We start from the raw sequence: 25,621 nt of genomic DNA, 5'->3' as shown, positions 1-25,621 counted from the left end.
ACTGAAGATGAAGCTGGACCGGTCGTTGTAACATCCATCCCGGGAAAAGAGAACCTGGGAAAGGACCAAGAGGTGACTTTGACCCCTGTCCCCCAAAACTTTCAAGACACTCTTCATGGAAACAAGCACTCAAGTGTAACACTCTCACCATGTCTCCACATCCAAACCCGCTTGCTTCCGGCTTTCAAACTCTAAAAGCCATGTGGCACCGAGGATAGTGAAGGCTCAGCCTTCAGACACCGGGCTCTGGCTCTAGCCCCGGGATAAATACCAACAGCAGGCTTTCCAGCAAAGTACTCACTCACCTTTAGATAGGGGACACCGGGGTGACTGAGACACTACACAGTCCGCGGGGCGTGCCCTAGAAAGCGTGCTCCTCCCACCTCGGAGTCAAGTTTACGGAACAGAGCTGCCAGGCCCGACGCGCCGTGGCAGCAGACTCCATTCGTCTGACCCAGCCGGGCTTGACTCTGTCTGGGCGCGCCATGTTCGCGCGTGGGTCCAGGAGGCGCCGCTCCGGGCGTGCGGTGAGCAGGGCTCAGGGCAGTGGTGGGGGTCAGGGGTAACCTGAGATTCAGGAGAGGGGGCAGGGCACCGGGACAGAGGGAAGGCACCCCAAGGGAGGATCTGGGAACTCATTTCCCCAGCTTTCCCAGATTTGAGCACTGGGACTGAAGTACAGTCGTGTAGCTATGGTGGCTCAAGCCCCTAACACATCTCACACTTTTAACACCGTTGCAATCTTGGGGTGCCCCCTTACCTGTGAATTAATCCAAAAGGCGTAAAGAATAGGGTCTTGAGATTTGAGGTTGAAAGAGTAGGACATCCTGAGTTTCTGATTAAGGGACCTCATACATTACGGGACTACAGAATGAGAGTGGGGTTTTTCATCCATGGGTATCAAGAGTCAATAAACTAAGATTTAGGATCAGAAGATTTCCAGACTTCCATCGGAGTCTGGAAGCTGACTTCCTAGATAGGATGGTTTCTCTTTTCCTTTGAAATATCTTTAACCAAGAAAGGTGGAATCTGGACTAAAGAAGAGATTAGTCCTGAAGTGTGAAGGGTAAAGCAAAGATTTCTTAGGATGTGGCTTTCTGAATGAAGCAGGGATGGCCTGTGGCCCTAAAGATAGCTCTTCTGTCCCTCAGGTAGGAGAGATGGAGATGGGGGAGAGGCAGGAGAACTTCTGAAGGGAGGGCATGGCCCAGAGTTCATGAGGGATCTCAGGGAAAGGGTAGGTTCTCAGATGCCTACCCTGTGGAACTGGAGTGCAGCTGGAACCTTGGATGTTGAAGGGAGACTTGGGAGGGAATGCCCAGATTAGGGACTCTGCTCTGGTAGGTAGAGGACTCTCTGACAGACCTGTCTGAGAACTAAAGAGGGACAGACCAGCCCAGACAGGAGAATTCCCTGGAAAGGGAACACATACAGGAAAGTGGTCTCAGCTGCCCTGCCTCTGGTTTGATTGTTTCCTCCTCCCCCGCGCTCAAGGCGCGGTCTCGGCCTGCCCAGCGCTGCCCCCAGTAAGACAGGCCCCAGCCTGCGGTTGTGAGCCTGGGAGTGGAGTAGCAGGCGTTCACTTCTTCCTCCCTACTCCAGCACCTTATTTCTTCTTGCATCTACCCCCACCCACTACAGCCTCCAGAGGCAGAGGACCCTGCCCGCGGCCAGCCTTGCAACTCCTGCAGGGAACAGTGCCCAGGCTTCCTGCTGCACGGCTGGAGGTAAGTGACCCTAGCCTTTGTCAGAGACCCGCCCCAAGGCTTGAGCTCCGCCCACAGAGAGCTTAGTTGGGAAAGGAACCTCAAAGTTCATTCCAGGGCCCCGCCCCTGACTCATTCCCAGGAGACCTGTTCCCAGGAGTGTTCCACAGTCCTGAACCCCAAAAGAATCTTCTCTCACATCTAAGACACATCTCTAGAGCGATCTTCTAGCCTCGTCCACAGGCCCCTTCTTAGGCTCAGAACTTGCCCCTCATACCCAGTGTTCTCTCCTCCTGGAGCATAGCACCCAAAGTCTAAGAGCCCATAGTCCTACAGACTCCCAACTGTGTCCTCACTCCCTCTACATATAACCTAGAGACCTGCCTTCAGGGGTGGTTACTCCACAGAGCACAGACTCGTTTGCCTGAGAAAATCCCTTGATTTATGACTAGTCTCAGCCCCGGAATCCTGCCTCTGCCAGGCCTGATGCCCAGAGGATATGACACAAGCACCAGAACTGAAATTGAAGCCCCACCCCTACACATCCTGTACCCAGGATCACAGCCCAACCCCCCAGTCCTCTAGGCCCCTATTTTCCAGACCAGTCATCATCCAGAAGCTAAGCCTGGCACAGCCAGTGTCCCATGGTCTGGTCACAAGGCAAAGTCAGACCCTGGCTCTTAGCCTCAGTTCCTGTCAGCCCTGGCCTCAGGCACAGAGCTCTGTCCCAGCTCTGAGTCCTTTGGTGTTAATCTACATGTCCTGCCCTTCATTTTTGGACCTGGGCTGCCTAGAGATTTGAGTGGACCACTCCTTAGTAATAGACTCCTATCCTGGCTCTCACAGAAAGATCTGCCAGCACTGCAAATGCCCACGGGAGGAGCATGCTGTACACACTGTGCCTGTGGACCTGGAACGCATCATGTGCCGGCTCATCTCAGACTTCCAGCGCCACTCCATTTCCGATGACGACTCAGGCTGTGCCTCAGAGGAGTATGCCTGGGTACCCCCTGGCCTTAAGCCGGAGCAGGTGACCAAAAGCTGCTACCCACTCTCATTCTCCAGTGGACGCACACATATGCAGGCACATATACATCTGAGAGCAAACCTGTTTCTGGAGTAACGCTGGAGTGCGGTTGTGGTCTGCCTACCACAGAGTGTCTGTTCTGAGTGATCACTGGGCCAGTTCCTCTGGATCTTGTTCACTGTCCATCCCATTTCTTTTTTAAAGAGGGTGTGTGTGTGTGTGTGTGTGTGTGTGTGTGTGTGTGTGTGTGTGTGTGTGTGTGTGTGTGTGTGTGTGTGTGTGTGTGTGTGTGTGTGTGTGTGTGTGTCCGTGCGTCCGTCCGTCCGTCCGTCGTCCGTCTTTGGCATATCTTGTCTGCTGCGTGCCTGAAAAGACCAGAAGAGAGTATCAGATCCATTGGAAATGCGTTATGGAGATTGTCAGCTGTCGTGTGTGCACCAGAAACTGAGTTCCAGCTCTCTGCGTGAACAGGAGAGCACCTTTAGCCACTGAACTGTCTCTCCAGCCCCATTCCTATTCTGTCCTTTACTCCAGACTTTATCTCATTCACTAGGTCAAACGCCGATGAATTATGCATTCATTTGATTGTTACTGAGCATTCACGGTTTGTTGGACACTTCTAGGCACTGAGGACAGTAAAGAAACCATGAAACAGAGGTGGGGGTGGGGGTGTATGGTTCTGGCATAGAGCATTTGCCCTAGCACGCATATGACCCTGGGTTTTAATTCCAGCAGCAAATCACACACACACACACACACACACACACACACACACACACACACACACACACACACACACGCTGGCACTTACATTCCCTCACAGGAATACCAACATCCAAAAATACTCAAGTCTCTTATATAAAACTGTATAGTGTTTGTATATAACCTACACCTTAAGTAAAATGGCATGCTATCTTTGTATATGACCTAAGCATCTTCCCATACACTTTAAATCTTCTCTAGATTATAAACCGTAGTACACTGCAAACGCCAGATGAGAGAAGCAGTTGTATTGTTTCTGGGCTGGGATTTGTAGCTCTCTTGTGAAGAACATGCCTAACATTTACAAGGCCTTGGACTCAAGCCCATAGCCAGGGAAAAAAGGATAGTGTTCAGGAAAAAAATAGCTGGGTATGGTAATATATCTTTAATCCCAGCTCTTGGGAGGCAGAGGCAGATGGATCTCTGTAAGTTTGAGGCCAACCTGATCTACAGAGTGAGTTCCAGGACAGCCAGAACTACACAGAGAGACACTGTCCCAGAAAAAAAAATCTCTGTGTAGAGGTGTTCAGTTCATATGGATCCTTTAAAAATATCTTTGGTGAGTTAAACTCTCAGGCATGGAACTCTCAGGGGAAAGGCATGACGGTGCATCAGGTGGCATAAGGGCTATGGAATTAAAAAAAGCTGAGGGAGGAAAGGGAGGGAAGCCAGGATTATAAATAGAATGCCCAGGCAAGCCCTATCTGAGCTGCCCTGAAGGAGGTGAAGTGAGCCTTGCAGAGGTCTGAGGTTGGCACAGTCCAGGTTAAGTAAGTAGAAATGCCAAGGTATTGAGGCAGTATGTGCTTGGCACATCTGTGTGAAGAAATTTGAGGAGACCAGTGAGGCAGGAGCAGGGTGGGCAAAGTGAGAGTGCCTGCAGGAAAGGGCAGAGGAACTAGCGGGCCATGGACAGAACTTTGCTCTGAATAAGGGGAGAGGCTCAAGAGGGCTGTGAGGAGAAGAGGGACTCGGTTTGTCTTTTTTTTTTTTTTTTTTTTTTTCCGAGCTGAGGACCCAACAGGGCCTTGTGCTTGCTAGGAAAGCACTCTACCACTGAGCTAAATCCCCAACCCACAGTTTGTCTTCTTATATAATGGTCTATCTGGCTGCTGTAACAGCCTGTAGTAGCAAGGGTGGAATCAGGACTAGTGACTAGGAAGCTATGACACAGAGGTCACTCCTGTGTGAGCCTTGTTTTTGGAAATCTATACTTGATAGAGTACTGTGTCTTTGCACATGCTAGGCAACCCAGCCTCTGTTCTGGATACATTGTCATTTGTAGTTTTGGTGGGATTTTTCTAGTGAGACAGGGCTCTGTATCGCTTGATTGGACTGGAGCGCACTATGTGACCCAGCACAATCTAGACTGCATAACAAGTCCCAGTCTTTAAGAAAAGAAATCAATCTGGACATGGTGGCACATGACTTTGTCCAGCGCTTGGGAGGTAGAGGCAGGCAGATCCTTCAATGTTCAAGGTCAGCGTGGCCTACAGAGAGAATACCAGGACAGCCAAGGCTACATAGAGAAACCCTAACTAGGAAAAAAGAAAGAAAGAAAGAAGAGAGAGAGAGAGAGAGAGAGAGAGAGAGAGAGAGAGAGAGAAGCAGAGAGAGAGAGAGAGAAATCAAAAGTCAGGCACAGTTACACAGGCTTTCAGTACCAGCATTTGAGATGCTGAGTGAGGCAGGTAGATCTTTGTGAATTCAAAGCCAACCTGGTCTACATATCAAGCTCCAGGCTCCACCAGCTAGGGATATGTAGTTGGAATAGATAGATAGATAGATGTATGAAAAAGTATGAAAAAAACCAGCCAGGCAGTGGTGGCACACACCTTTAATCCCAGCACTTGGGAAGCAGAGGCAGGCAGGATGTCTGTGAGTTCGAGGCCAGCCTGTCTTCTACATAGTGAAACCCTGTCTGTCTCAAAACACCTAAAAAGCAAAAAGAAAAGAAAGAAGCTAAGGCAAACCAAATATAGTAGTGCAGACCTGTAATTCCAGCATCAGGAGACCAAGGCCAACCTGATCCAAATAGTAAGGGCCAAACCAGCAAGAACTGTATATTGAGACCCCCATCTCAAAGAGGAAAGGTCAGGGAAGGAGAAATTTTTTAAAAAGCTAACCAAGAGCAAGTTTGAATAAGAGTTGGTGGTGCTAATTACATAGCTACATTACCTAGGACATGGGGAGAGGTCTTGGGACTGCATTCTTGGCACCTTAGTCAACAGATGACCATTAGAGCCAAGGTAGATGCAATTTCTAAGAGGGTATATATACACAGAGGCGAGAGGACCAAGGACTCTGCCCTATAACCATCCCATATTCAGGTGTCCACTAGTCGAGGAACAATTTAAAGAATGAGACGAACAGCCGGTGAGGAAGGAAGGAAGGAAGGAAGCCAGGGCTTTGTGGTATTCTGGAGGCCCAAGGAAGAAACTGTTTTCAGGAAGTGAGAGTAATCAGCCAGGACCTGGACTAAGGATGCTCTAACCAATGAGGACTAAGACGAGAACAATGACTTATTTTTTGCAGCGCAGATATCCCCAGTGACCTGAGTTGAGTCAAGATACAATTGGAACAGAGGAAGTGGAATGGACCAGAATAGTCAACTCTTTTGAGAAGTTTTGCTATAAAGGGAAGAGAGCAGGGTTTGCCCTGCAGGTCCCTTCAACCATTCAGGAGTTTCGGGAAAGAGACTGCCATCAGGAGAAGTGCCCTGCAGATGACTTGAATTTTCCCATAGAACGGGGGACCCATGACCTCGCTGTATCCTAGCTCATCCCTAACTGTAATTGTTTTCTCTTACCCTTTCACCTCCTCCCAGGTTTACCAGTTTTTCAGTTGCCTTCCAGAGGACAAGGTTCCCTATGTCAACAGTCCTGGGGAGAAATACAGGATAAAGCAGCTGCTGCATCAGCTACCCCCACACGACAGTGAGGTGAAGAGGGGAGGAAGGCTGGATGGGCATGCTAGGAGTGGGGTACAGCCTGGAAAATTTTGAGGGAACTGGCAAGAAATGGGCAGGATCAGCTAAAGAAAGGTGAGCTGAGCTAAAGTGAAAGACCTGGAGAAGCAGGATCCAAAGGGAGACATTCCTTGACCAAACTTAACTGAGTCTTGAGAGAAAGGCGAGGGATGGGTATGGCCAATGGGAGGCACCATATAGACAGTGGCATAGAAGTAAATTCTGTGAGTGTGGATGAAGTCCAGAGACTCCATCTCTCCCCAGGCACAGTACTGCACAGCCCTGGAAGAGGAGGAGAAGAAAGAGTTGCGAGCCTTCAGCCAGCAGAGGAAGAGGGAGAATCTGGGACGGGCCACCGTTCGAATCTTCCCAGTGACCATTACTGGGGCTATCTGCGAGGAGGTAAGCTATGGAGGATCTCAGCGAGTGAAGGCCCTGAGACCTACCACTTAACCCATTGGGGTGTCTCTCGAGCCCTCTGGTGAATAAAATATGCCCCTTGGAGACCACTATGGGGTCTAATTTGTCTCTAAGGCCTTGATGGATAGTTCTGTAGTTTCTTCTCCTCCATTCAGAAGGCATGGAGCAGGGGTTGTCTCTCTGACTCTTCTTGTGATCAGGACTTGTTCTTAGGATCTGATTCACATAGCTGGATCACACATGTGGCTCACACATGTCCTCTCAACAATTTGGGAGGCTAAGGCAGAAGTATTGTTAAGTTCAAGGGCATCCTGGGCTACATAGTAAAACCCTGTTTCAAAACAAAAGAGCTCCCTCACAAGCCCATCCCCAACCATGCAAATTCATAACAACAGATAATAATATTAATAAAGTGATGCACAGTGGCAGAGTCTGAATCCTGAGGTAGAACCCTCCACAGTTAGTGGGATTTGTCTCCAAGACCTTGCCTGGCGGGTGAGGGCCTGCCTTTAAAACTATTTGGTGAGGTCCATTGGCTGAGAGCTCTGAGGGGCGGAGACTATCTCTACAGCACCTCCACTGGGTGCAGCTTAATAATTGCTCCAGTGACCTGGAAGAAGGCTTCCGTGGAAGGCCATCCCTGATGACTAAGGCTTGTCTTTATGGTTTGCCCACAAGCACAGTCAATCTCTTACGTGCCCTATCCCAGCCTCCTTGTGAGTGGGAACTATCTCAGATTTATCTCATAGGAGATGCTGGTTACTGGAGAATCGGGGTTCAAGTCCAGTCATAGCTGTGTATTAAATTCAGAATCAGCCTGGGCTACTTGAGATCCTGTCATAAAAAATATACAAAGCTTTACCATGGGAGAGGCCAAGTTCTCACATGCTTGGCTCACTCCATCCATCTGACTGTCTTGGTAACTGTGATGGTATCTGTCATTTGGCAGTGTGGAAAGCAGATCGGAGGTGGGGACATTGCAGTCTTTGCCAGTCGTGCAGGCCTTGGTGCCTGTTGGCACCCTCAGTGCTTTGTGTGTACCACCTGCCAGGAGTTGCTGGTTGACCTCATCTACTTCTATCATGCTGGCAAGGTGTACTGTGGGCGCCACCATGCTGAATGCCTGCGCCCTCGCTGCCAAGCGTGTGATGAGGTTTGTACCTCCCTGGGTAGAGGTGTGGAAGGTGGGCCGAGCCAGAAGCAAGCTCTTCTGACAGCCCCGGGTGATCTCTGCCCTGCAGATCATCTTCTCCCCTGAATGTACAGAGGCGGAAGGCCGACACTGGCACATGGGTCACTTCTGCTGTTTCAGTGTGAAGCTTCATTAGGGAGGGCAGCGCTATGTCATGCGTCAGAGCCGCCCCCACTGCTGCGCCTGCTATGAGGCCCGCCATGCGGAATACTGTGATGGCTGTGGGGAACACATCGGTGGGTGAGAACATGCTGGCAAAGGACAGAGGGACGTATGAACAGCAAGGCCAGGGCCCTACTCATGCTTCTCTCTCCCTTCTTCCCCTTAGCTCCTCCTCCCCCTCCTTTCCTTTGGCGCTAGAGACAGGACTCAGGGCCAGAGCTCCTACCATGCCCAACAGATTTTCTATCACTGATCTAGCCTCCCCAGCCTACATGTCATGCTTTCTAAATTCCACCAACACATCAGCACCACCACCACCACTACACTAAATGCACCTGCAGAACACCCTCTGATTCCAGCATGCCGAACTGAATGAAGCCCTTACCACCCCGAGCTATATTCTGTTCCATTCCACCTTCCTCCCTCTCTCCCTCATCTTACTGTACGTCCTGCCTTCTAGGACACCCTACCTTTTTGGACACTCTACCTTCTTAAACTGGCTTCTTTCCCACCAAATCCATGTCCTACCTAAGTCTTGCCTCCACCAGCCACACCTCTATTCAGGTCTAGCCTTCCATTTATTTACCTTCTACCTAAAGCTGACTGGCACTCCTAATGATCACGTATTAGAGCTCAATGCCCATCTACACTCTTTAAATGAGTATCATAGGAAAGAAAAGTACCATTGCTGGTCAGTTCCTCTCCAAAAGATAAGGAAGCTGAGGGTTAAATCTCACATTATCTCCTTTCTCCATAGAAAGAGCCCCTTCTGGGAGTGGGGAAGAAAGTCAGGGTACCCTACTTCAAATCCCCCACCTCTTCCTAAGAAAGACCCCACTTTGGTAGGGTAGTCTATGAGTGCTGCCTCAGTTTTCCCACGTGTGTTGGTCCTCACAGGCCTGGACCAGGGTCAGATGGCTTATGAGGGCCAACACTGGCATGCTTCAGATCGATGCTTCTGCTGTAGCCGTTGCGGTCGAGCTCTCCTGGGCCGCCCTTTCCTGCCACGTCGAGGCCTAATCTTCTGCTCAAGAGCCTGCAGCCTTGGGTCTGAGACCACCACTGCAGGGCCGGGCCGTCGCAGCTGGAGCGCCGGCACTGTCACCACACCACTCACAGCTTCCACAGCTTCTTTCTCAACTACTGAGGTGACATCAGAGACAGCCAGCAAAGGCACCTGTACCAAGTCAGAGCCTGGTGAGCCTGGCCTCCATCAAGCCTTTCCTGGGCTGCTCAGTTTTGTCCTGTAGTGTCCTGTCTCCCCAGATAGCTGGGCCCGTCCTTCTCCATTTCAGGACTAGTCTCTTGCCCTGATTCCACTTGCCTGCTGACCCTGGGTCCACCCTGCCCCTGCACAGAGCCTTTACACGCCTCAACTCGTCCCATCTTAAGCCCAAGTAATTTCCTCACTTCAGGCAACTGGTCACCCCCTACCCATTACACCCAAGCTTCCCTTCCATTCTACTTCAAACCAAATCTACTCCAGGCCCTTGATAACACCCACTTCTGGCCAACCCTTCAGGCCATTTCCTGGCCACAGTTGGTATACCAAACTTCATGCTAATTTACTCCCTACCCTTCCCTCCACCCAAAGCCCGAAGCAAGAGTCAAATTTTGGGGTATCCTATGTCTGACCCCTGCTCCACTTCCCAGTCCCAATAGAGAAAAGAAGGCATTCCCAAATTTTTCCTCAGATAAGGGCCAGACAGAACAAGCACATATCCGGTGTCTTCCATCTTTCTTTCTTTCTTTTTTTTTTCTAGCTGCAGGCCCTGAAGAGCCCTCCCACTTTCTGAGAGGGGCCCCCCACCGTCACTCCATGCCTGAACTGGGGCTTCGCAGTGCTCCTGAGCCACCTACAGAATCCCCTGGCCATCCTGCCCTGCACCCAGATGATAATAACACCTTTGGTCGCCAGAGTACGCCTCGTGTCAGCTTCCGAGACCCTCTGGTATCTGAAGGAGGTCCACGAAGGACCCTTAGTGCACCTCCAGCCCAGCGCCGTAGACCGCGAAGTCCCCCGCCCAGAGCCCCCAGCTGCTACCACCATCACCACCGCCGTCGGAGGCGGCGCCGTCGCCGAGGGAGCCACCAGCACCACCACCATCCTGGCAGACATGGCCACCATCGCTGTGACTTGGGATCGGGTTCAGATTCTGGATCTTGTTCCAGCTCACCCTCCAGCCCCAGTTCAGAGTCTTCTGAGGATGATGGCTTCTTCCTAGGGGAGCGCATCCCACTGCCCCCTCATCTGTGCAGGCCCAAGACCACTCAGGGCACTGCAACTGAAACCTTTAACTCGGCAGCCCAGCCACTTGTCCAAGAGTCTCACCCAGTGATGCCTCGCCAGACCCGGGACAAGAACTGCATCGTGGCTTGAAGGAAGGCGGCTTTTTAGGAACTCTACCTTTCTAAAGTCAGTGTAAATGATGAGTGTCCTGAACTAAGTCACAGTCCCCTTCTGCACTCCATCTTGTTTGTATTAGCAAAGCAATGTAAGAGTTGTTAAAGAAACGCCTGGCTTCTTTGTCCCGATGGCTTTACCTCAGTTTCCCTTCTCCTGATACTAACACACATTTGATCAAAAAAATTAACTTCTTCATTATAGACTTTGACAATACTTTTTATTGTTTATTTAGCCCTTCACAGCTCACCCCACACAGAGAAAAAGGTTCTTATTTGTAGTGGGTAGCTCATTTTGTAGCTTGTGTGGGGAATATGGTTCAAGCAGAACTCATGTCTGGCTGCTGGTACTGCAGAGCAAAGGGGAATCTAGGCACACCCATAAAGTGGGTTGATTGGCAGGCTGGAAGACAAAGCTCCCAAAAAAGGCACTTTAACAGGGATGGAGCTCAGTAGAGAGTGCTTGCCCAGGAGGCACACAGCTCTAGGTTCAATCTCTTGTACCATAAGCAGTTTCCATGGGGTCAGAGAATGGCTGGAGAGTTGTGGAAACCAGAGGAGGTATTGTTTTGGAGACAGGACCTCACTGTGTAGCCCTGGCCTCAAACTCAGAGATCCACCTGCCTCTGCCTCCTGAGTGCTTGGATTAAAGGCATGCACCACCACCGCCGCCTGACAGGAGGAAGTTTCTGATGGAGGAGCTATTGACAGGTAGCAGAGACAGCCGAAAGACGATCACGGGCCATCTGTGGGGTCTGCATGAGGAAGAAAGAAAGCACTGATGAATCTAGATGCCCATTTATACAGAAAGGAATGCTAACACACGACATTTCATGATACAAAAGGCATTAAGAATCAATGAGGGGGGGGTTGGGGATTTAGCTCAGTGGTAGAGCGCTTGCCTAGGAAGCGCAAGGCCCTGGATTCGGTCCCCAGCTCCGAAAAAAAAAAAAAAAAAAAAAAAAAAAAAAAAAAGAATCAATAAAAGGGGTTGGGAATTTAGCTCAGGGTAGAGCGCTTGCCTAGTGTTTAAAGGCCCTGTTCAGTCCTCAGTCGGAGGAAAAAAAAGAATCAATAAGGACATAGTTGGTAGTCATATCTTTCCCTAGGAGGTCCTTTTCCTTTTTCTTTATTCTTTCTTTTTGTAAGGGTTTTTTGGGTTTTTGTTTGTTTGTTTGTTTTTGTTTTTTTGTTTTGTTTTGTTTTTTGAGGCAGGGTCTCATATGTAGCCCTGGTTGTCCTGAAACTTACTATATAGACCAGGCTGGCCTTGAACTCATAGAGATCTGCCTGCCCTGTGCCTCCAGAGTGTTGGGATTAAAGGTGTTTGCTACCTCTGCCCAGCCTTTTGCCCCAGCATGCACAAAAGTGTACACACACACACACACACACACACACTCTCTCTTACCAGTGGGGGCTGCTGTATGTCTTTGCTGCTTTAGAGGGAAGGTGATGTATGCATCGTAGCCAAAGAGCAAGGTAGCCAGTAAGCCCAGTACCTAGAAGATAGGAGTGATGAGATTGGATCAGAGGGCATTCCTACTCAGCCTCTGTGTCTTTCTATCTCCCTCCCGACAGGGGCCCATATAGGTTAGTGACTCCAGCCTCATGCTAGGAAGCCAGGAATCCTCAGAGAACGGTCAAGAGTCTGAATACTTCTACCTCACCATCTCCCCAGTACCTCCCAGCATAGGACATCCACCCCCAATGCCTCATATGCAGAGGGCTTGCTTCCTACTACAATTTGAGACAACGTTCTAGCAGATAGTAGCCTAACATGTTGACAAAGGGACAGCCTTTGACTCTCACAAGATCTGTGTCCGACATCGGACAGTGTTTTCACACCAAAGGATCTTGGTAGGTAAAATTCATTGCTGGGGCCAGACTTTGCGGTAAATCCAGGTTGCAACTTTGGCCTGGTGTGGCTCGCACACTCCTGCAGAAGCCCCTAGATCCTCAAGTCTTTCTCACTGTGCTTTGGGTCTGTTTCTTGGGCCCTTACCCCAGCGACGATTTTGGAGCTGCCTCGTCCTTCTACAAGGACAACAATGGAAGTGATCAGGTACAGGATAGCTGCTATGAGGGATCTGAAGAAGTCCTGTGACGTGGACAGAGAAAAAGGTGATCTTAGCAACCAGAGTTGCAACTTCCCAACCCCCACCCAGTCTCGGCACTGTTGGCCCCTTTCTCACGGTCCAAGGCCAATTGATGAATGAGATCTTGGAGTGCAGGTCACACATGTAGAAGACAAATAAGACAGCAGCAATGATCATCTCAATCACCGACAGGGAGGAGTAGGCTGATGTAGAGGCACTGAAGCAAATCAAAATCACCAGGCACAGTATCTGAGAGGGAGAAAAATGGGCCTCAATCAGCCATGGGTTCAAAGCAATGGTTTAAATTAGAAAAGAGGGATCTCAAACTTAAATATCCATGGGGGCGGGGGGAGGATATCTTCTTTCCAAGACTGGAAATGTAGCTCAGTGGCTGAGCATTTGCCTAACATGTGCAAGGCCCTAGGTTCCACCCACTCAGTAGAGTCAGTTGAGGATGTTGGGGAAGAAAGAAAAAACTTATTTTTCTCAAATAACTACCAGGAGTGAGAAAATGACATCCGATCATTGCGAAACACCTCTTGCATGCATTGTCTCAGAGCTTTTCAAGTCATATTTCACTTAATCATCACAAGAATCTAATGAGCTAGGTACATTTATTTCACACATGAGGAAAGTGAGTCACAGAGAGGTTATGTGGCTTGCCCAGAGTCACCCAGTAAGAAAAGAGGAGAATTATGTGCTTCAGTTCTCCTTTCCTGAAGGGAGTGGCTCTACCAGGTGTTTTGTGAGCGCTGGTGGCGCCAGCGTCCATGCCTTTAGGGGGAGGGACGTTCGGTTCCCCGGGCAACCCCTTTGGGAAGGGGTGAGAATGACACTAGAAGGGCAGGGCTCCGTTAAAGGAGCCGCACCTCTTTTATAAGTGACCCAAAGGCGGTGCCCACTTGGAGGGGGATGGAAAACCGAGGTTCCGTATAACCATCCAAAGAGCTAAGGACCTCCCATCCAGTCCCAAATGGGCAAGGAAGAACTGGCGAAGTGTGGAACGCCCTACCCTAGAGGGGACTAGCTCTACCCCACCCCAACAGGCCCCGCCTTTGGGCGCACTGCCAGCCCGCCAGCTAGTGCCCAGGCCGGCCACGCCCTGCCACGAGAGGCTCCCACTCCCCAGGACCCCTTCTCTCCGGTCACTATAAGTCTACACCCACACACGCACCCACACACCCACAGCTCCCAACATCAGTTAGAGGTAACTCGCCTCACTAGTGCACCACCGGCTCTCCAACACTTTGCCCATGCCCCACCGAACGCCCTGCACCTTGGCTGGCTTCGACCCTCCTCCACGAACTCACCTACCTGCACCTCACTGCCAAGCAGCAAGCAGCTGGGCCACGTGCCTGCCTCAACCGAAACAGTCCCGTACCGTGTGGTCCTGCCTGCACACCCGGCCTCTGCCCACCCTCTGGCCCGGGAACACTCACAATCTCAGCAAACAGGAGAATTCCCTTTTTGGTGCGCGAGAAGCTGGTGCAGGCTAACCAGCAGCCGGGAGCCGAGAGACGCTCAGAGTCCGCCATGGTGTGTGCTGGAGTCCTTGGGACGCAGAAGCTCTGCTTTCTGGCTCACGGGTTCGAGATTGCTGCACACCCAGCCGTCTGTCCCGCCGTCAGTCCGGGAAGGGGGCCCCCGGGCAAAGGAGGGAATGAATCACCGCGCCTAGCAAAGCAGGCGGGGCCGGAGGGGGCCGGGCCAGGTAGAGGCCGCCCCGGAAGCCCCCTTTGCCCTGAGGCCGAAGACGATACGGGTCCCGCACACCGTCTTATCTTCTAGGTGCTTGGAATCTCCAGGTACCGGAGCAAGAATATGTAGAGCCTTCACTTTTTTTTTTTTTAAATGCAAAAGAGCTACCGAGGGAATCTGGCTTTGGAAGGGAGTGACTCGATTTTCTACTTTTGATCTTAGCCAAAAGGCCAAGAAGTACTAGAGTCACTCAGTTTCCTTAGCTGAAAAAAAGGTGGCTGAGGCCCTGTTTAAACCCGAAATTCTCGAGGCCAGGTATGTTTCCTGAATTCGGAGTGCTCTGAATTTTAGAATTTTTCCCTTTGCATATAGAGCAGTGGTTCTCCACCTGTGAGTAGGGATCCCTTTGGGGTCCAAGCGACCCTTTCGCAGGGGTCTCCTGAGATGATCAGGAAACACAGATTTTTACACCGCAGTTCATAACATATTATGGGGGGGGGTGTCAGCACAATATGAGGAACTGTATTAAATGGTCCCAGCATTAGGATGGTTGAGAACCATTGCTATATATTACTTAACAGGCAGGATCTGGGATATTAAGACTTAATTACCCCCTGGATCTGTGTAAATGTTCACAATAAGTGGGATGAATAAAAAGAGAAAGGTGTTCCTGATTGGATCAGGTCAGGTTTTCTGTAGTCAACTGGTACCAAACCGGGGTGGAGAGGATGCAGTCATTTTTCAGAGTTTGATTACAAAGGATAGCGCAGTGGGCAGCGGTGACGATAGTGCTGCAAAGACTGAGTGGGCACAGGACCTAGTGATCAACCTGGTGAACACTAGTAGCTATCTATCACCAGTCTGCCCAGAGCCAGGCAGCCAGGATCCTGTGCTCTGTAATTCCAGGCCTCAGTGCTGGGCCTCAGTTTTCTAGTTCTGAGAAGAGAGGCCAAACCATCTTTTGGGAAACACTGGGGAAAGTACACATTTTCGCTAAGAGCTGGCCAAGGTAAAGGGGGTGGTCTTCAAGTATAATTTGGGGTAAGAAAGTTGACATTTTGAGGTGTGTTCCTGGGGAGTTAATTAATTCCTCCTGGCCATCGTAGTATCTAACTCTGAGACATGCACCTGGGTACCTGAAATCAGGACGCTGCCCCAACCCCAATGTGTTCTGGACATTGGTTTATACTCAAGTGTAATGCGATCACTGAAAGGCCAGAATTCAACCTAAGGTCCTGCCTGCCCCGCCCCAAACATAGGTCCCTTCCAAATTAAGAAAGGGGTTCCCTTTTACAATGGCCATTGTTGAGAGAGTGCCTGAGGAATGGAAAGGTTGAAACACTTTCCCCAGTCTTGAGCGCCTGCATTTAAGCAGTGCGAAATACCTGAACTTGTGGGACACGACAAGCTTAGCTCCGGCCTCTGTACTTGCTGTTCTCATAACTATTGATGCCCCTTCCCCCACAGCTTCACCTTCATTTGGCTTCTGGTCTTTCAGGTTCCACTTCAAAAGCTATGTATTCAACCAAGGCCAGCAGCCCACCACCCCTCCCACAGGTCCTTTTGTCTTTGATGTTGTTTGTTTGAGACAGTCTCTCACTGGGTAGCCCAGGATGGCTTAGAACTTGTGATCTTCTTGTCTCAGCTGCCCACATGGAGAAGTTACAGGAGTCCACAATCTCCAGCCATAACCTTTATTGCTGTAACTATCACTTCTCTTGGAAGTTATCTTTTATGGATTCTTGTCATTCTTTACTGATATCCGTCTACTTTCATTATAGCAGCTCCCTGATATCACCGTAGGACCACTCTAGCAGGTATCCAGTTGGTTCAACTAGACTTTGTCAAATCTGGCTAAGATTATCATGAAAGGCTTCCAAACCGAGCTTTAACTAATCTTGCTGTGAGCGCTCCCCCTCCGGGCCCATTTGCACTCTCTGGGCCTCATTTTCCCCTTTTGTGAAATGATCTGACCTACCGAGTTGTCGAGTAGGTGTATAACCAGATGAAAGTAAAAACCCCGTTAAAGCTAGCAGCAGGGTAAAGCTAAACTGAGTAAATGGTGGCGGAGGTTACTATATTAGTTCCCTGGGTGTGACTGTTTAGGAATTGTGTACTAGAACCCTTCCTGACTTCTGGGGAACCATACTCCCACTGTACTCTGAGTCATAAGTCACCACATGCTAACACTTCAAGTGTTCACTTCTTTATACCCCAGCTGTCCCTGTTTGGATTGCAGTCTGCCCCGCCCCACCCCCACTGCCACCTGAGACTCTGGACCTGTCATTTCTCCCCTCCCCCTCACCCTCCTTACAGGGGAGAAAGTTGCCTGTTTAGACCACAACTTCCCTCTTTGGGGGATGGGATTGAATGTTCAGGATGTGGTTAACAGCAAGGTGACTGGACATCTGTAGCATTGGCCAGCGCCTACTTTGTGGCTATCCGGGTTGGAATCTTCTGTCCATATAAGCTTTTAGGACTCAACTCTCAGGGTGGAGGAAACTTTAGTCTCTTCCCAGACCAGGACTGCCCGGTGCAGTTTGTCACCGTCTAAGGAAAAGAGGAGGCGTGGCCCAAAGACTTCTTCTAACAGCTCTTTTTAGCCTGGCCTACCCGGGACGCTGACTCACACCTTCCCTACTTGTCTCAAAGTGGTCCAGGGCCCCAGCCCGCACCCCCCTGGATAGCACGCCACAGTTAAAGCTAGTTTTTTCAAGCCGGAAGTGGGAGACCACAGACACTGGGTGGAGGAAGGCGCCAGGCTTCTAGATTTGCTATCTTGATGTCAGCTAAGGGTCTGAAGAATTCCATGCGGGAACCCTGAGCTTACTGGGACACTCCCACAACAGGCCCACTTCTGCATTACCCACGCCACAAGCAATACTGTGCGTACTCCGGAAGTGAAATGAATGAATGAAGGGCAGGGGTTAGCAAAGCAAACTAAGGAGCAAGCAGAAATAAAGACCCATCTGGAGGCATGAAGCACGTAGCTTTCGGGTGGTTTCAAAGGGACTTCATCGAAACTAGATCAACCCACCCCTCCCTTCCAGGGTGGACTGGGAAGCCTCACCCCGCCTAGAGCACCTAGCAAGTCAGAACTGGATCCAGCTATTTTATTGCCTCCCAGCCTGAGAGGGAACTAGGGGAAGCTGTGCGCACGCGGACGTGGGGGTGGTGGGGTGCGAGCGCTCTGGGCTCTGGGAGGGCCATACTACTGGCGTCTTGAAGGGGTGGGGACCAGTCCACTGTGCAGTGTGCAGTGGGAAGGTACTAAACCATGTTAAATCTGTAAGGGAAAAGCTTAGAGCCTGGCGGTCCCGCATACTAGAACCTTGTGGGACTTCACCTAGTGAGCACTGAGCTGTCTGTTAGTGCTCAATGCCTCCGCCTTCCGGCTGCCGTCTCCTGAGCGAGCCGCACGCCACCACCCCGAATCCCTAGAGCCCGTGAGAGCCTGTCCTCGCTCGGCACCAGCCAGGGCCCAGGGGAACCAGGGATACGGTCTTCCAGGTCTTCTTCGGGGTGCTCTGCTGCGCGAACCACGTGGCCAGTAGCTACTGACTCTGGACTAGGTCCTGGACCAGTCCGGGTCTTGGGCCGGTGGTGAACTGGGGAAATGGTGCCGCGAGACTCCATCATCCTGCCTCCCCTAGGATCTGGGATGCGATCTGGAGATAGCAAGACTAGGGGTTAGATTGGATGGTGGAGTAAACAATAGTGGCCTTAGCTAACTAAGAGTGACCAGAAAAGCCCTTAGAGACAATTCTCTGCAAGGCCTAGAGGTGTCACTACATCACAAACCTCAACATTCCCGGCCTCCAGATATACATACCCCTTTGATCCAGGACTTGTCCCCCAGAAATCATTGCCCAAAGGCAATCAAACCCTGACCTTAGCCTTTGAACCACGAAGCTTTCCTCATGTGAATGTTCTAAATCTCCCCCTTCCTCTCTGTCTCTCTCTGTGTCTGTCTCTGTCTGCCTCTGCCTGTCTCTCTCTGTGTCTCTCTTGTCTCTCTCTCTGTCTCTCTGTCTCTCTCTGTCTCTCTTCTCTCTCTCTCTCTCTCTCTCTCTCTCTCTCTCTCTCTCTCTCTCACCTCTCCTCCTTTAGTTCCCTGCTCTTTCAGATACTGATCAGTTCTTAAACACTGGCTGGAGGAGGGAGGATATGGAGGTCAGAGGACAACTTGTGCCGATCAGATCTCTCCTGCCACTGTGTGGGTGCTAGGGATCCAACTCAAAGTCATCAGGCTTGGTGGCAAATACCTTTCATCTACTGAGCTGTCTGCCAGCCCCTTTCTTTTGTCTCTACTCCCTACTGGGAGATGGAATCCACATGGCTTCTCCGGTGGCTAGGCAACCCTGACCCAGTGTCTATATATTTTGTCCCATGAAACCTTCTCTAAAGATTAAGACTTTTTTCCAGAGAGAGAGAGGGGGGGGGATTTAGCCTCAGTGGTAGAGCGCTGCCCTAGCACGCTGGGCAAGGCCTGGGTTGGTCCCAGCTCGAAGAGAGAGAGAGAGAGAGAGAGAGAGAGAGAGAGAGAGAGAGAGAGAGAGAGAGAGAGAGAGAGAGATGCACTTTAACCCGGGACCCTCTGCTCCCACCCAAGACCTCAAAAACATCATCATCCTCTCTGAAGTTTTTACCCTGGGATGGGTTCCCTCCCTGTCCCAGACTTTGTGAAATCTAGATAGCACTATCCAGATACTACCCCCACTGAGACCACCAATCCCTTTCTCCACAGGATTCAGCCTTTGCACTCTCTGAGCCTCCCCTTCCCCTCTCTGATCTCTGCCTCTCCTCTCTGAGAAATCCACCACCTCACCTGTCTTCTGATGTCCTCCTCCAACCTCCTTGCTCCTACTGCCATCCATCTCTTGAGGCCGTTGGAGTACCAGGCAAAGGCGGGGGCCTCCAGTGCGAATCCATTCCACCGCCTGGGCATGAGTGAGGCCCCGTGTTGACTGTCCATTGATATAGAGCACGAGATCACCAGCCTGCAAGAACACAATGCTGTATGAAGGGCAGATGGAGACTTGACAAGGAAGGACCATACCTATGAATGCTTAGAGCTGACCTGCAAACGACCACATCGCTGTGCTGGCCCATCCTTCAGCAGTCCACATACGGCCAATGGCGCATTCCCGGATACATTACGGCCTCCACTTAAAGTGAGACCAAAGCCTGCAGGACCTCTGACCAGCTCCACAGAAAATCGGCCAGTGGCTTGGGGTAGTCTCGAAGCATAGCTTGCCTTATTCTGGATTACTGGAAGTGGCTCCATACGTGGACCCTGCGTGTCAGATCTTTGATGCTGGAAAAGGAGCAAAAGTATACAGAAATGAGCTTGCTGTGTACCTTAGGATTATTATTGCTGTGATGAGACACCATGACCAAAGCAACTTGGGGAGGGAAGAATTTATTTGGCCTATATGTCCATATCATAGTTCATCACACACACAAAAAGTCAGAACAGGAACTCAAGCAGGGGCAGGAACATGGAGACAGGTCCTGATGCAGAGGCTGTGCGAGGTGCTGAGTGTTGGCCTGGTCTCCATAGCTTGCTCAGCCTGCTTTTTTTTTCTTTTCAAGACAGGGTTTCTCTGTGTAGCAATGGCTGTCCTGGAACTAACTGTGGAGACCAGGCTGGTGTCAAACTCAGTAATCAGACTGCCTCTGATCCTGGCTCCTGCATCCTGATTACTGGCATTAAAGGCGTGTGTCACCACTGTCCAGTCAGTCTGCTCTCTTGTAGAATCTAGGATCACTGGCCCAAGGAAGATGCCATCTACAATGGGCTGGATCCTCCCCCATCAGTCACTAATTAAGAAAGTGTCTTACAGTTAGATTTTACGGAGGCATTTTCTTTTTTTAAAATACTTATTTTATTTATTATATATAAGTACACTGTAGATGTCTTCAGACATGCCAAAAGAGGGCATCAGATGGGTGTGAGCCACCATGTGATTGCTGGGATTTGAACTCAGGACCTCTGGAAGAGCAGTTAGTGCTCTTAGCCACTGAGCCATCTCTGCAGCCCGGAGGCATTTTTTTTTTTTTTTCTTTTTTTTTTTTTTTTTTTTTTTTTTTTTTTTTCGGAGCTGGGGACCAACCTGGGCCTTGCGCTTCCTAGGCAAGCGCCTACCACTGAGCTAAATCCCCAGCCCCGAGGCATTTTCTTAATTGAGGTTCCTCCTTTCAGATAATTCTATCTTTTGTTAAGTTGACATAACGCTACACTAGCCAGCACAAGTGACCTCCTGTCAACTTGACACACAAACTACATCACCATTAAGCCACAGCCTATCCTCTCTTATTTGTCCCCAAGATCTTACATTAAAAACATGAAAAACTTTAAAAGTCTCATGGTCAGTACATATTCAAACACAGTAAATTTTCAATCCCTTTAAAATATCCAGATTCTTTAAAAATCCCAAGTTTCTTTTAAAAGCCCAAATATGCAGCCAGATCTTAGGGAGGCATTTTCTCAAGTGATGTCCCTTCCTTTCAGATACTCTAGCTTATGTCAAGTTGACATAAGACTAGCCAGCACAGTGTAGGAAATAATGCCTATAATCCTAGCATTTGGGGAGTCTAGGGCAGAGGGATCACCATGAGTTTGAAGATAGCCCAGTCTACCTATCAAGTTCCTACCAAGGCCAGCCTGGGCTACGGAGGATGCCCTGTCTAAAACTCAGCCTAAACAAAAGGTTAACACATGATATAGAATTGAGTACCTGGGGTCGATGTTCCACAAGAGTGGCATGAGGCAAACGGCTGTCTGCAACTTCTATATCTGCAGAATCCAGACCACTAATAGCTTAGATATGAAAGAAACAAAGAGGGACATCAAAAGACGTGACATGGAAACCACCTTACGACTCCTGGGTTAACTTTTTAAACGTTCCTGTTTATTTGATATGTATGGGTGATGGGTGTTTTGCTCCGGTGTATGTCTGCACAACACGTGTGTACCTGATGTCAGATGCTCTGGAACTGGAATCACATTGTGAGCCACCATGTGTGTGTGCTGGGAATTGAACCTGGTTCTTCTGTATGAGCAGCCAGTGCTCTTAACCATGGAACAATATCTCTCTAGCCCCACCAATTAACCTACTTACCCACTTACACAACTCACACAGACTCACCCACCATTTAACTATTTAGGGACCACTCTCCCATGCCAATCCTACAGAAATAGCGGTCCTGACTCCTTCATCTTAAGTAATCCGGTGCTATCCATGTGATCAGTCCTCCATATCGTCCTTCCAGATGTTAAGAACACAAAGGCTGCATGCACTAAGTAACACCCTAAGTGTGACTGTAATGGGAAATCCTAGCATGTGTCACATCCTGAGTTTGGTCCCAGTACCAAGAGTTAAATAAATACGTATTTTTTAAAAAGTAAGGCCTTCTAGGAAGGTTGCCATTCCAAGATTTTTTTTTCTGAGAATCTAGACCACAACCTCCAATCAGCCTGCAAAATTCACTTCATTTCTCACATGTCAAGATCCATCAACAGCAGAAGACAATCTCAACATTCTAGAAGCTGAGGCAGGAGTATTGGCTCAAATTTGAGACCAATGTGGTCTCCATCATGAGACCTTGTCTCATGAAGCAAAACAAGGGACTGGAGAGATGGTTCAGCAGTTAAGAGGTCCTACTACTCCTGCTAAAGACCAGAGTTCAATTCCCAGCACACACATGGCAGCCCACAACTGCCTGAAACTGGTAAATCTGATACACTCACGTGTAGACACCTACCGACACGCGCAATGAGATCCAATGCTCTCCTCTGGTGTGTCTGAAGACAGTGACAGTGTACCCACATACATGAAATAAATAAATAATTTTTTATCAGTACACCGTTGCTCCCCTCAGACACACCAGAAGAGGGCATCAGATCCCATTACAGTTGGTTGTGAACCACCATGTGGTTGCTGGGAATTGAACTCAGGACCTCTGGAAGAGCAGTCAGTGCCCTTAACCACTGCGTCATCTCTCCAGCCCTCAGACTCACAAAGAAATCATTTCCTCTAAGTGCTTCCTCTTTGGAAATGACATTTGGTAGTTTCACAGATGTATAAAATGTATTAAAATCAACCTTACTTTCAACCATGCACTTTTTTTGTTTGTTTGTTTTTCGAGACAGGATTTCTGTTGTAATCCTGGCTGTCCCGGAACTTGCTCTGTAGACCAGGCTGGCCTTGAACTCACAGACATCCATCCACCTGCATCTACCTCTCTTGAGTGCTGTGATTAAAGTACTACTGCTCAGCCTCATTGTGTACTGAGCCTTCCCCTACTCCTGCTAACTCTTCTTCCCAATTAGCCCCCCCCTCTTTTTTTTTAATTAGGCTCCCTCTCACGCCGAAGTTTGTTTGTGTATGTGTTGCCAGTAGTTACAGCTGCCAAGTTGGAGCCCCGCTGACCTTAATAACCATCCAGCAAAGCACTTTCCACAAATGTTCTGAAACTCAAAACTCTAAAGGAATACACTAGTTCACAAGATCTCGCTCGCTCTGAACCCCTCCTGGCGGAATCACACTCTCTAATAGTCCTTGGGCTGTAGCTAGAAGCCCAGCCCCTCCTGCCCCAATTCTACTACAAATCCTTGTACCTACCCTCCTTGTTGCGCAGGCGCAATGTGGCTCCAGCCTTTCTTACTAGCGCTGACAAGTCCGCTGCGGCTCGTGCCGCCAGGGGGCGCGCATCCAGCCGCTCGAGGAGCTGACGAGCTCGGGGGCTCCCCGACCCCTGTAAACCAACTCCTGCCCAGGAGAAGGAGACAAGTCATTTTGGACCCAGAGCGGTGGAGTCCCGACCTGAGCGATTTCTAAGTCCAGAGACTTAGAAATGCCCCTCCAGATATCCGGAGATCCCTGGTCAGGATCTCAGGGGTGGCCGATAGTCCCCTCCTCTCTTGGGACCCCCGGACCGCCGCGAATATATGCACTGCCCGCTGCCTTGCCCCATAAAGTCTCCGAAGGTAACCATTTGACAACAACAGACCTGGACACCTCTGAGCGCTCAACAGATTTATTTGTTTGGAGCTCACCATACTGTTCCCTGGTAACACTAAATGACAAACTTCTTTCGCCCATGTGTCCAGGGACCCTGCTTCTCTCACATAACCTCCTCCCCACAATTAACCCTAAATCCCCCAGTTTCACCTTCAGTATACTAGTCAGTCCCTGCTACCCCAAGAGTTCCCTTTAGGGTCCAGTGTCCCCTCAGGTTGCAAGCATTGCCAAATTACCCCTCCTCAGATTCCCATCCCCACCCACCTAATTCACTACACACCCTGCCTCTAGGATCAGCAGATGCCTCCAGGCTGCTCTTCCTAGACTCGGGAGATAGGTCTCCCGAGTTCTGATGTGCCCCCCCACCTCTCTCTCTCTCTCTCTCTCTCTCTCTCTCTCTCCTCTCTCTCTCTCTCTCTCTCTCTCACACACACACACACACACACACACACACACACACACACACACACACACGTACACCTTTTGAGACTAGGGTAGGGGACCTAAACCGAGGTTTCCATCCCTGGGCCCCTGGCTTTTACCAGGACTGCCAGGGCACCAAGGCTGATGTTTACCACTTGGGGGAAGGTGATTACAAGTCCACAGGCAAGGAGTGGGTGGCCTGGGACGTCTCCTTCCCTTTCTTTTCCACCCAAGCCAGTACCTCTTCTGCTCCCTCTAGGGTCTGCGGTGTTTCCAGCGTGAGAGTCCATGACCTGTGGTGAGCCTGGTGGACTCAGAGCAGCTCGATGACTAGTTTTTAGCGCAGGGGCACGCTCACCTGGCTCCTAGCCCAGGCCTGGACTCCGCTGTTGTCTGGCTAGTCCCAGGCCTGACGCCCAGACCAGGAGGTGACCTACCTGGCTGCAGGCAAGGAGGCCTGGTTGTGGGAGCTGTAAAGTCAGAGTTTAGCCTTGCTCTGCCCCAGGCACATCTCCTTCTCTAACTGGAGACTGGTTAAAGCTGCAAAGCCTGAGTTAAACAAGATGTGCAGGAAATGGAACTCAAGTAGATAGCTGGAAGTGTACAATAGTACGCTAACTTTAGAAAACAACTTCTCAGGATTTTAAAAATTAAACAATAAACAACCAGAAAGAAAACGAATTAAATATACACATATGACCTACCCAGTCCATTTCTGAGGCCTTACCTAAACGCACGTCCAGTTTTCATAAAGAATTGAGTATGAGTGTTTATGAAGCTTTTGTTTTTTGCCAGTTTCTCCTTGAGCAACCATAACAAAATATTACAGAGTAGGTGGCTGAAACCATAGAAATATATTTCCTCTTGTTCTGGAGACTGGAAAATGAAAAATCAAGATGTTGGCCAATTTGGTCCTGGGTGTTTGTTTCCTTCTTAGATTGCAGGTAACTGCTTTCTAGCTGTCCTCCTTACAGTTCACACACACACACACACACACACACACACACACACACACACACAACTTAGCGATATAAAAGGATGAATAATTTGAACTCAAAATGATTATGATATGGACTACTGTAGAGTACACATTTAGCTTGAGGTCCTGGCTTCCATCCCCAGCACTGAGAAAAAGAAAGTCACCAAAATAACTATAGTATATGAAAGAATCCAGACAAACCTCTGTAAGGAGTACATGCTATATGACTCCAGTTATAGAAAAAATCTAGTAAAATACAAACTGATGTACAGTGTCAAATTGTGGGCCAGAGATTGCCTGGAGAAAGGTCCAGGTTGGCAAAGCAAGAATTAGAGGGGTTGGGGATTTAGCTTAGTGGTAGAGCACTTGCCTAGGAAGCGCAAGGCCTTGGGTTCGGTCCCCAGCTCTGAGAAAAAAAAAAAAAAGAATTAGAAAGAGCTGATAGAAACCACTTGATGGAATGGCTATGTTCAGTATCTTCATTACGATGATGGCTTCATGGCTATTAGCATACTGTATTCAAAACCTACCAAGTCTATGAAGCCAGATGTGGTGGTAACGGTAACTGCCTATAATCCATAACACTTGGGAGGCTGAAGCAGGAGAATCATGAGTTCAAGACCAGCCTGTGATACAAAGAGAGACTCTATCTCAGAAAATAACCTTTGGGGTGGAAAGATGGCTCAATAGCTAAGAGTATTGTTCTTCCAGAGGTCCCAGGTTTGATACCCAGCCCCCACATGGTGGCTTGCAATCATC

The 25,621-nt window shown here is 49.6% G+C and overlaps 3 protein-coding genes across 3 annotated transcripts; 1 reads left to right on the top strand and 2 right to left on the bottom strand.

Moving 5' to 3' along the window:
- The first annotated feature begins 217 nt into the window (after nt 1-217).
- Prickle3 (prickle planar cell polarity protein 3) lies at nt 218-10,844 on the top strand. The gene is given in 9 exon segments (XM_032889975.1): nt 218-527; nt 1,642-1,727; nt 2,553-2,736; nt 6,323-6,436; nt 6,728-6,865; nt 7,833-8,036; nt 8,125-8,311; nt 9,135-9,434; nt 10,001-10,844. Coding segments are annotated over 9 exon segments (1,872 nt in total). The 5' UTR covers nt 218-485; the 3' UTR covers nt 10,618-10,844.
- On the bottom strand, nt 10,843-14,410 carry Plp2 (proteolipid protein 2). The gene is made up of 5 exons (XM_032889977.1): nt 14,176-14,410; nt 12,833-12,985; nt 12,643-12,738; nt 12,049-12,139; nt 10,843-11,395 (listed from the first exon to the last, which is right to left on the bottom strand). The coding sequence occupies exons 1-5, from the start codon at nt 14,269-14,271 to the stop codon at nt 11,376-11,378; spliced, it is 456 nt and encodes a 151-aa protein (XP_032745868.1). The 5' UTR covers nt 14,272-14,410; the 3' UTR covers nt 10,843-11,375.
- Nucleotides 14,411-16,112: 1,702 nt separating this feature from the next.
- Magix (MAGI family member, X-linked) lies at nt 16,113-24,334 on the bottom strand. The gene is made up of 6 exons (XM_032890345.1): nt 24,125-24,334; nt 23,062-23,208; nt 21,175-21,257; nt 19,515-19,751; nt 19,263-19,434; nt 16,113-18,102 (listed from the first exon to the last, which is right to left on the bottom strand). The coding sequence occupies exons 1-6, from the start codon at nt 24,171-24,173 to the stop codon at nt 17,810-17,812; spliced, it is 981 nt and encodes a 326-aa protein (XP_032746236.1). The 5' UTR covers nt 24,174-24,334; the 3' UTR covers nt 16,113-17,809.
- Between the last annotated feature and the right edge of the window lie 1,287 nt (nt 24,335-25,621).

The sequence above is a fragment of the Rattus rattus genome, chromosome X (genome assembly GCF_011064425.1).
Source record: "Rattus rattus isolate New Zealand chromosome X, Rrattus_CSIRO_v1, whole genome shotgun sequence".
Classification (NCBI taxonomy): Eukaryota; Metazoa; Chordata; class Mammalia; order Rodentia; family Muridae; genus Rattus; species Rattus rattus.
Note: the sequence above shows the minus strand (reverse complement) of the source record. Positions and strands in the feature narration are given on the sequence as shown.

Coding starts and splice junctions, on each gene's coding strand:
- Plp2 (XM_032889977.1), bottom strand. CDS start 14,271: ATGGCGGACTCTGAGCGTCTCTCGGCTCCCGGCTGCTGGTTAGCCTGC. Junction 12,986..14,175: donor TTCTCCTGTTTGCTGAGATT/GTGAGTGTTCCC, acceptor TCTCCCTCTCAG/ATACTGTGCCTGGTGATTTT. Junction 12,140..12,642: donor GCTCCAAAATCGTCGCTGGG/GTAAGGGCCCAA, acceptor CCTATCTTCTAG/GTACTGGGCTTACTGGCTAC.
- Magix (XM_032890345.1), bottom strand. CDS start 24,173: ATGGACTCTCACGCTGGAAACACCGCAGACCCTAGAGGGAGCAGAAGA. Junction 21,258..23,061: donor GCGCCTGCGCAACAAGGAGG/GTAGGTACAAGG, acceptor TTCATATCTAAG/CTATTAGTGGTCTGGATTCT. Junction 19,752..21,174: donor TTGTGGAACATCGACCCCAG/GTACTCAATTCT, acceptor CTCCTTTTCCAG/CATCAAAGATCTGACACGCA.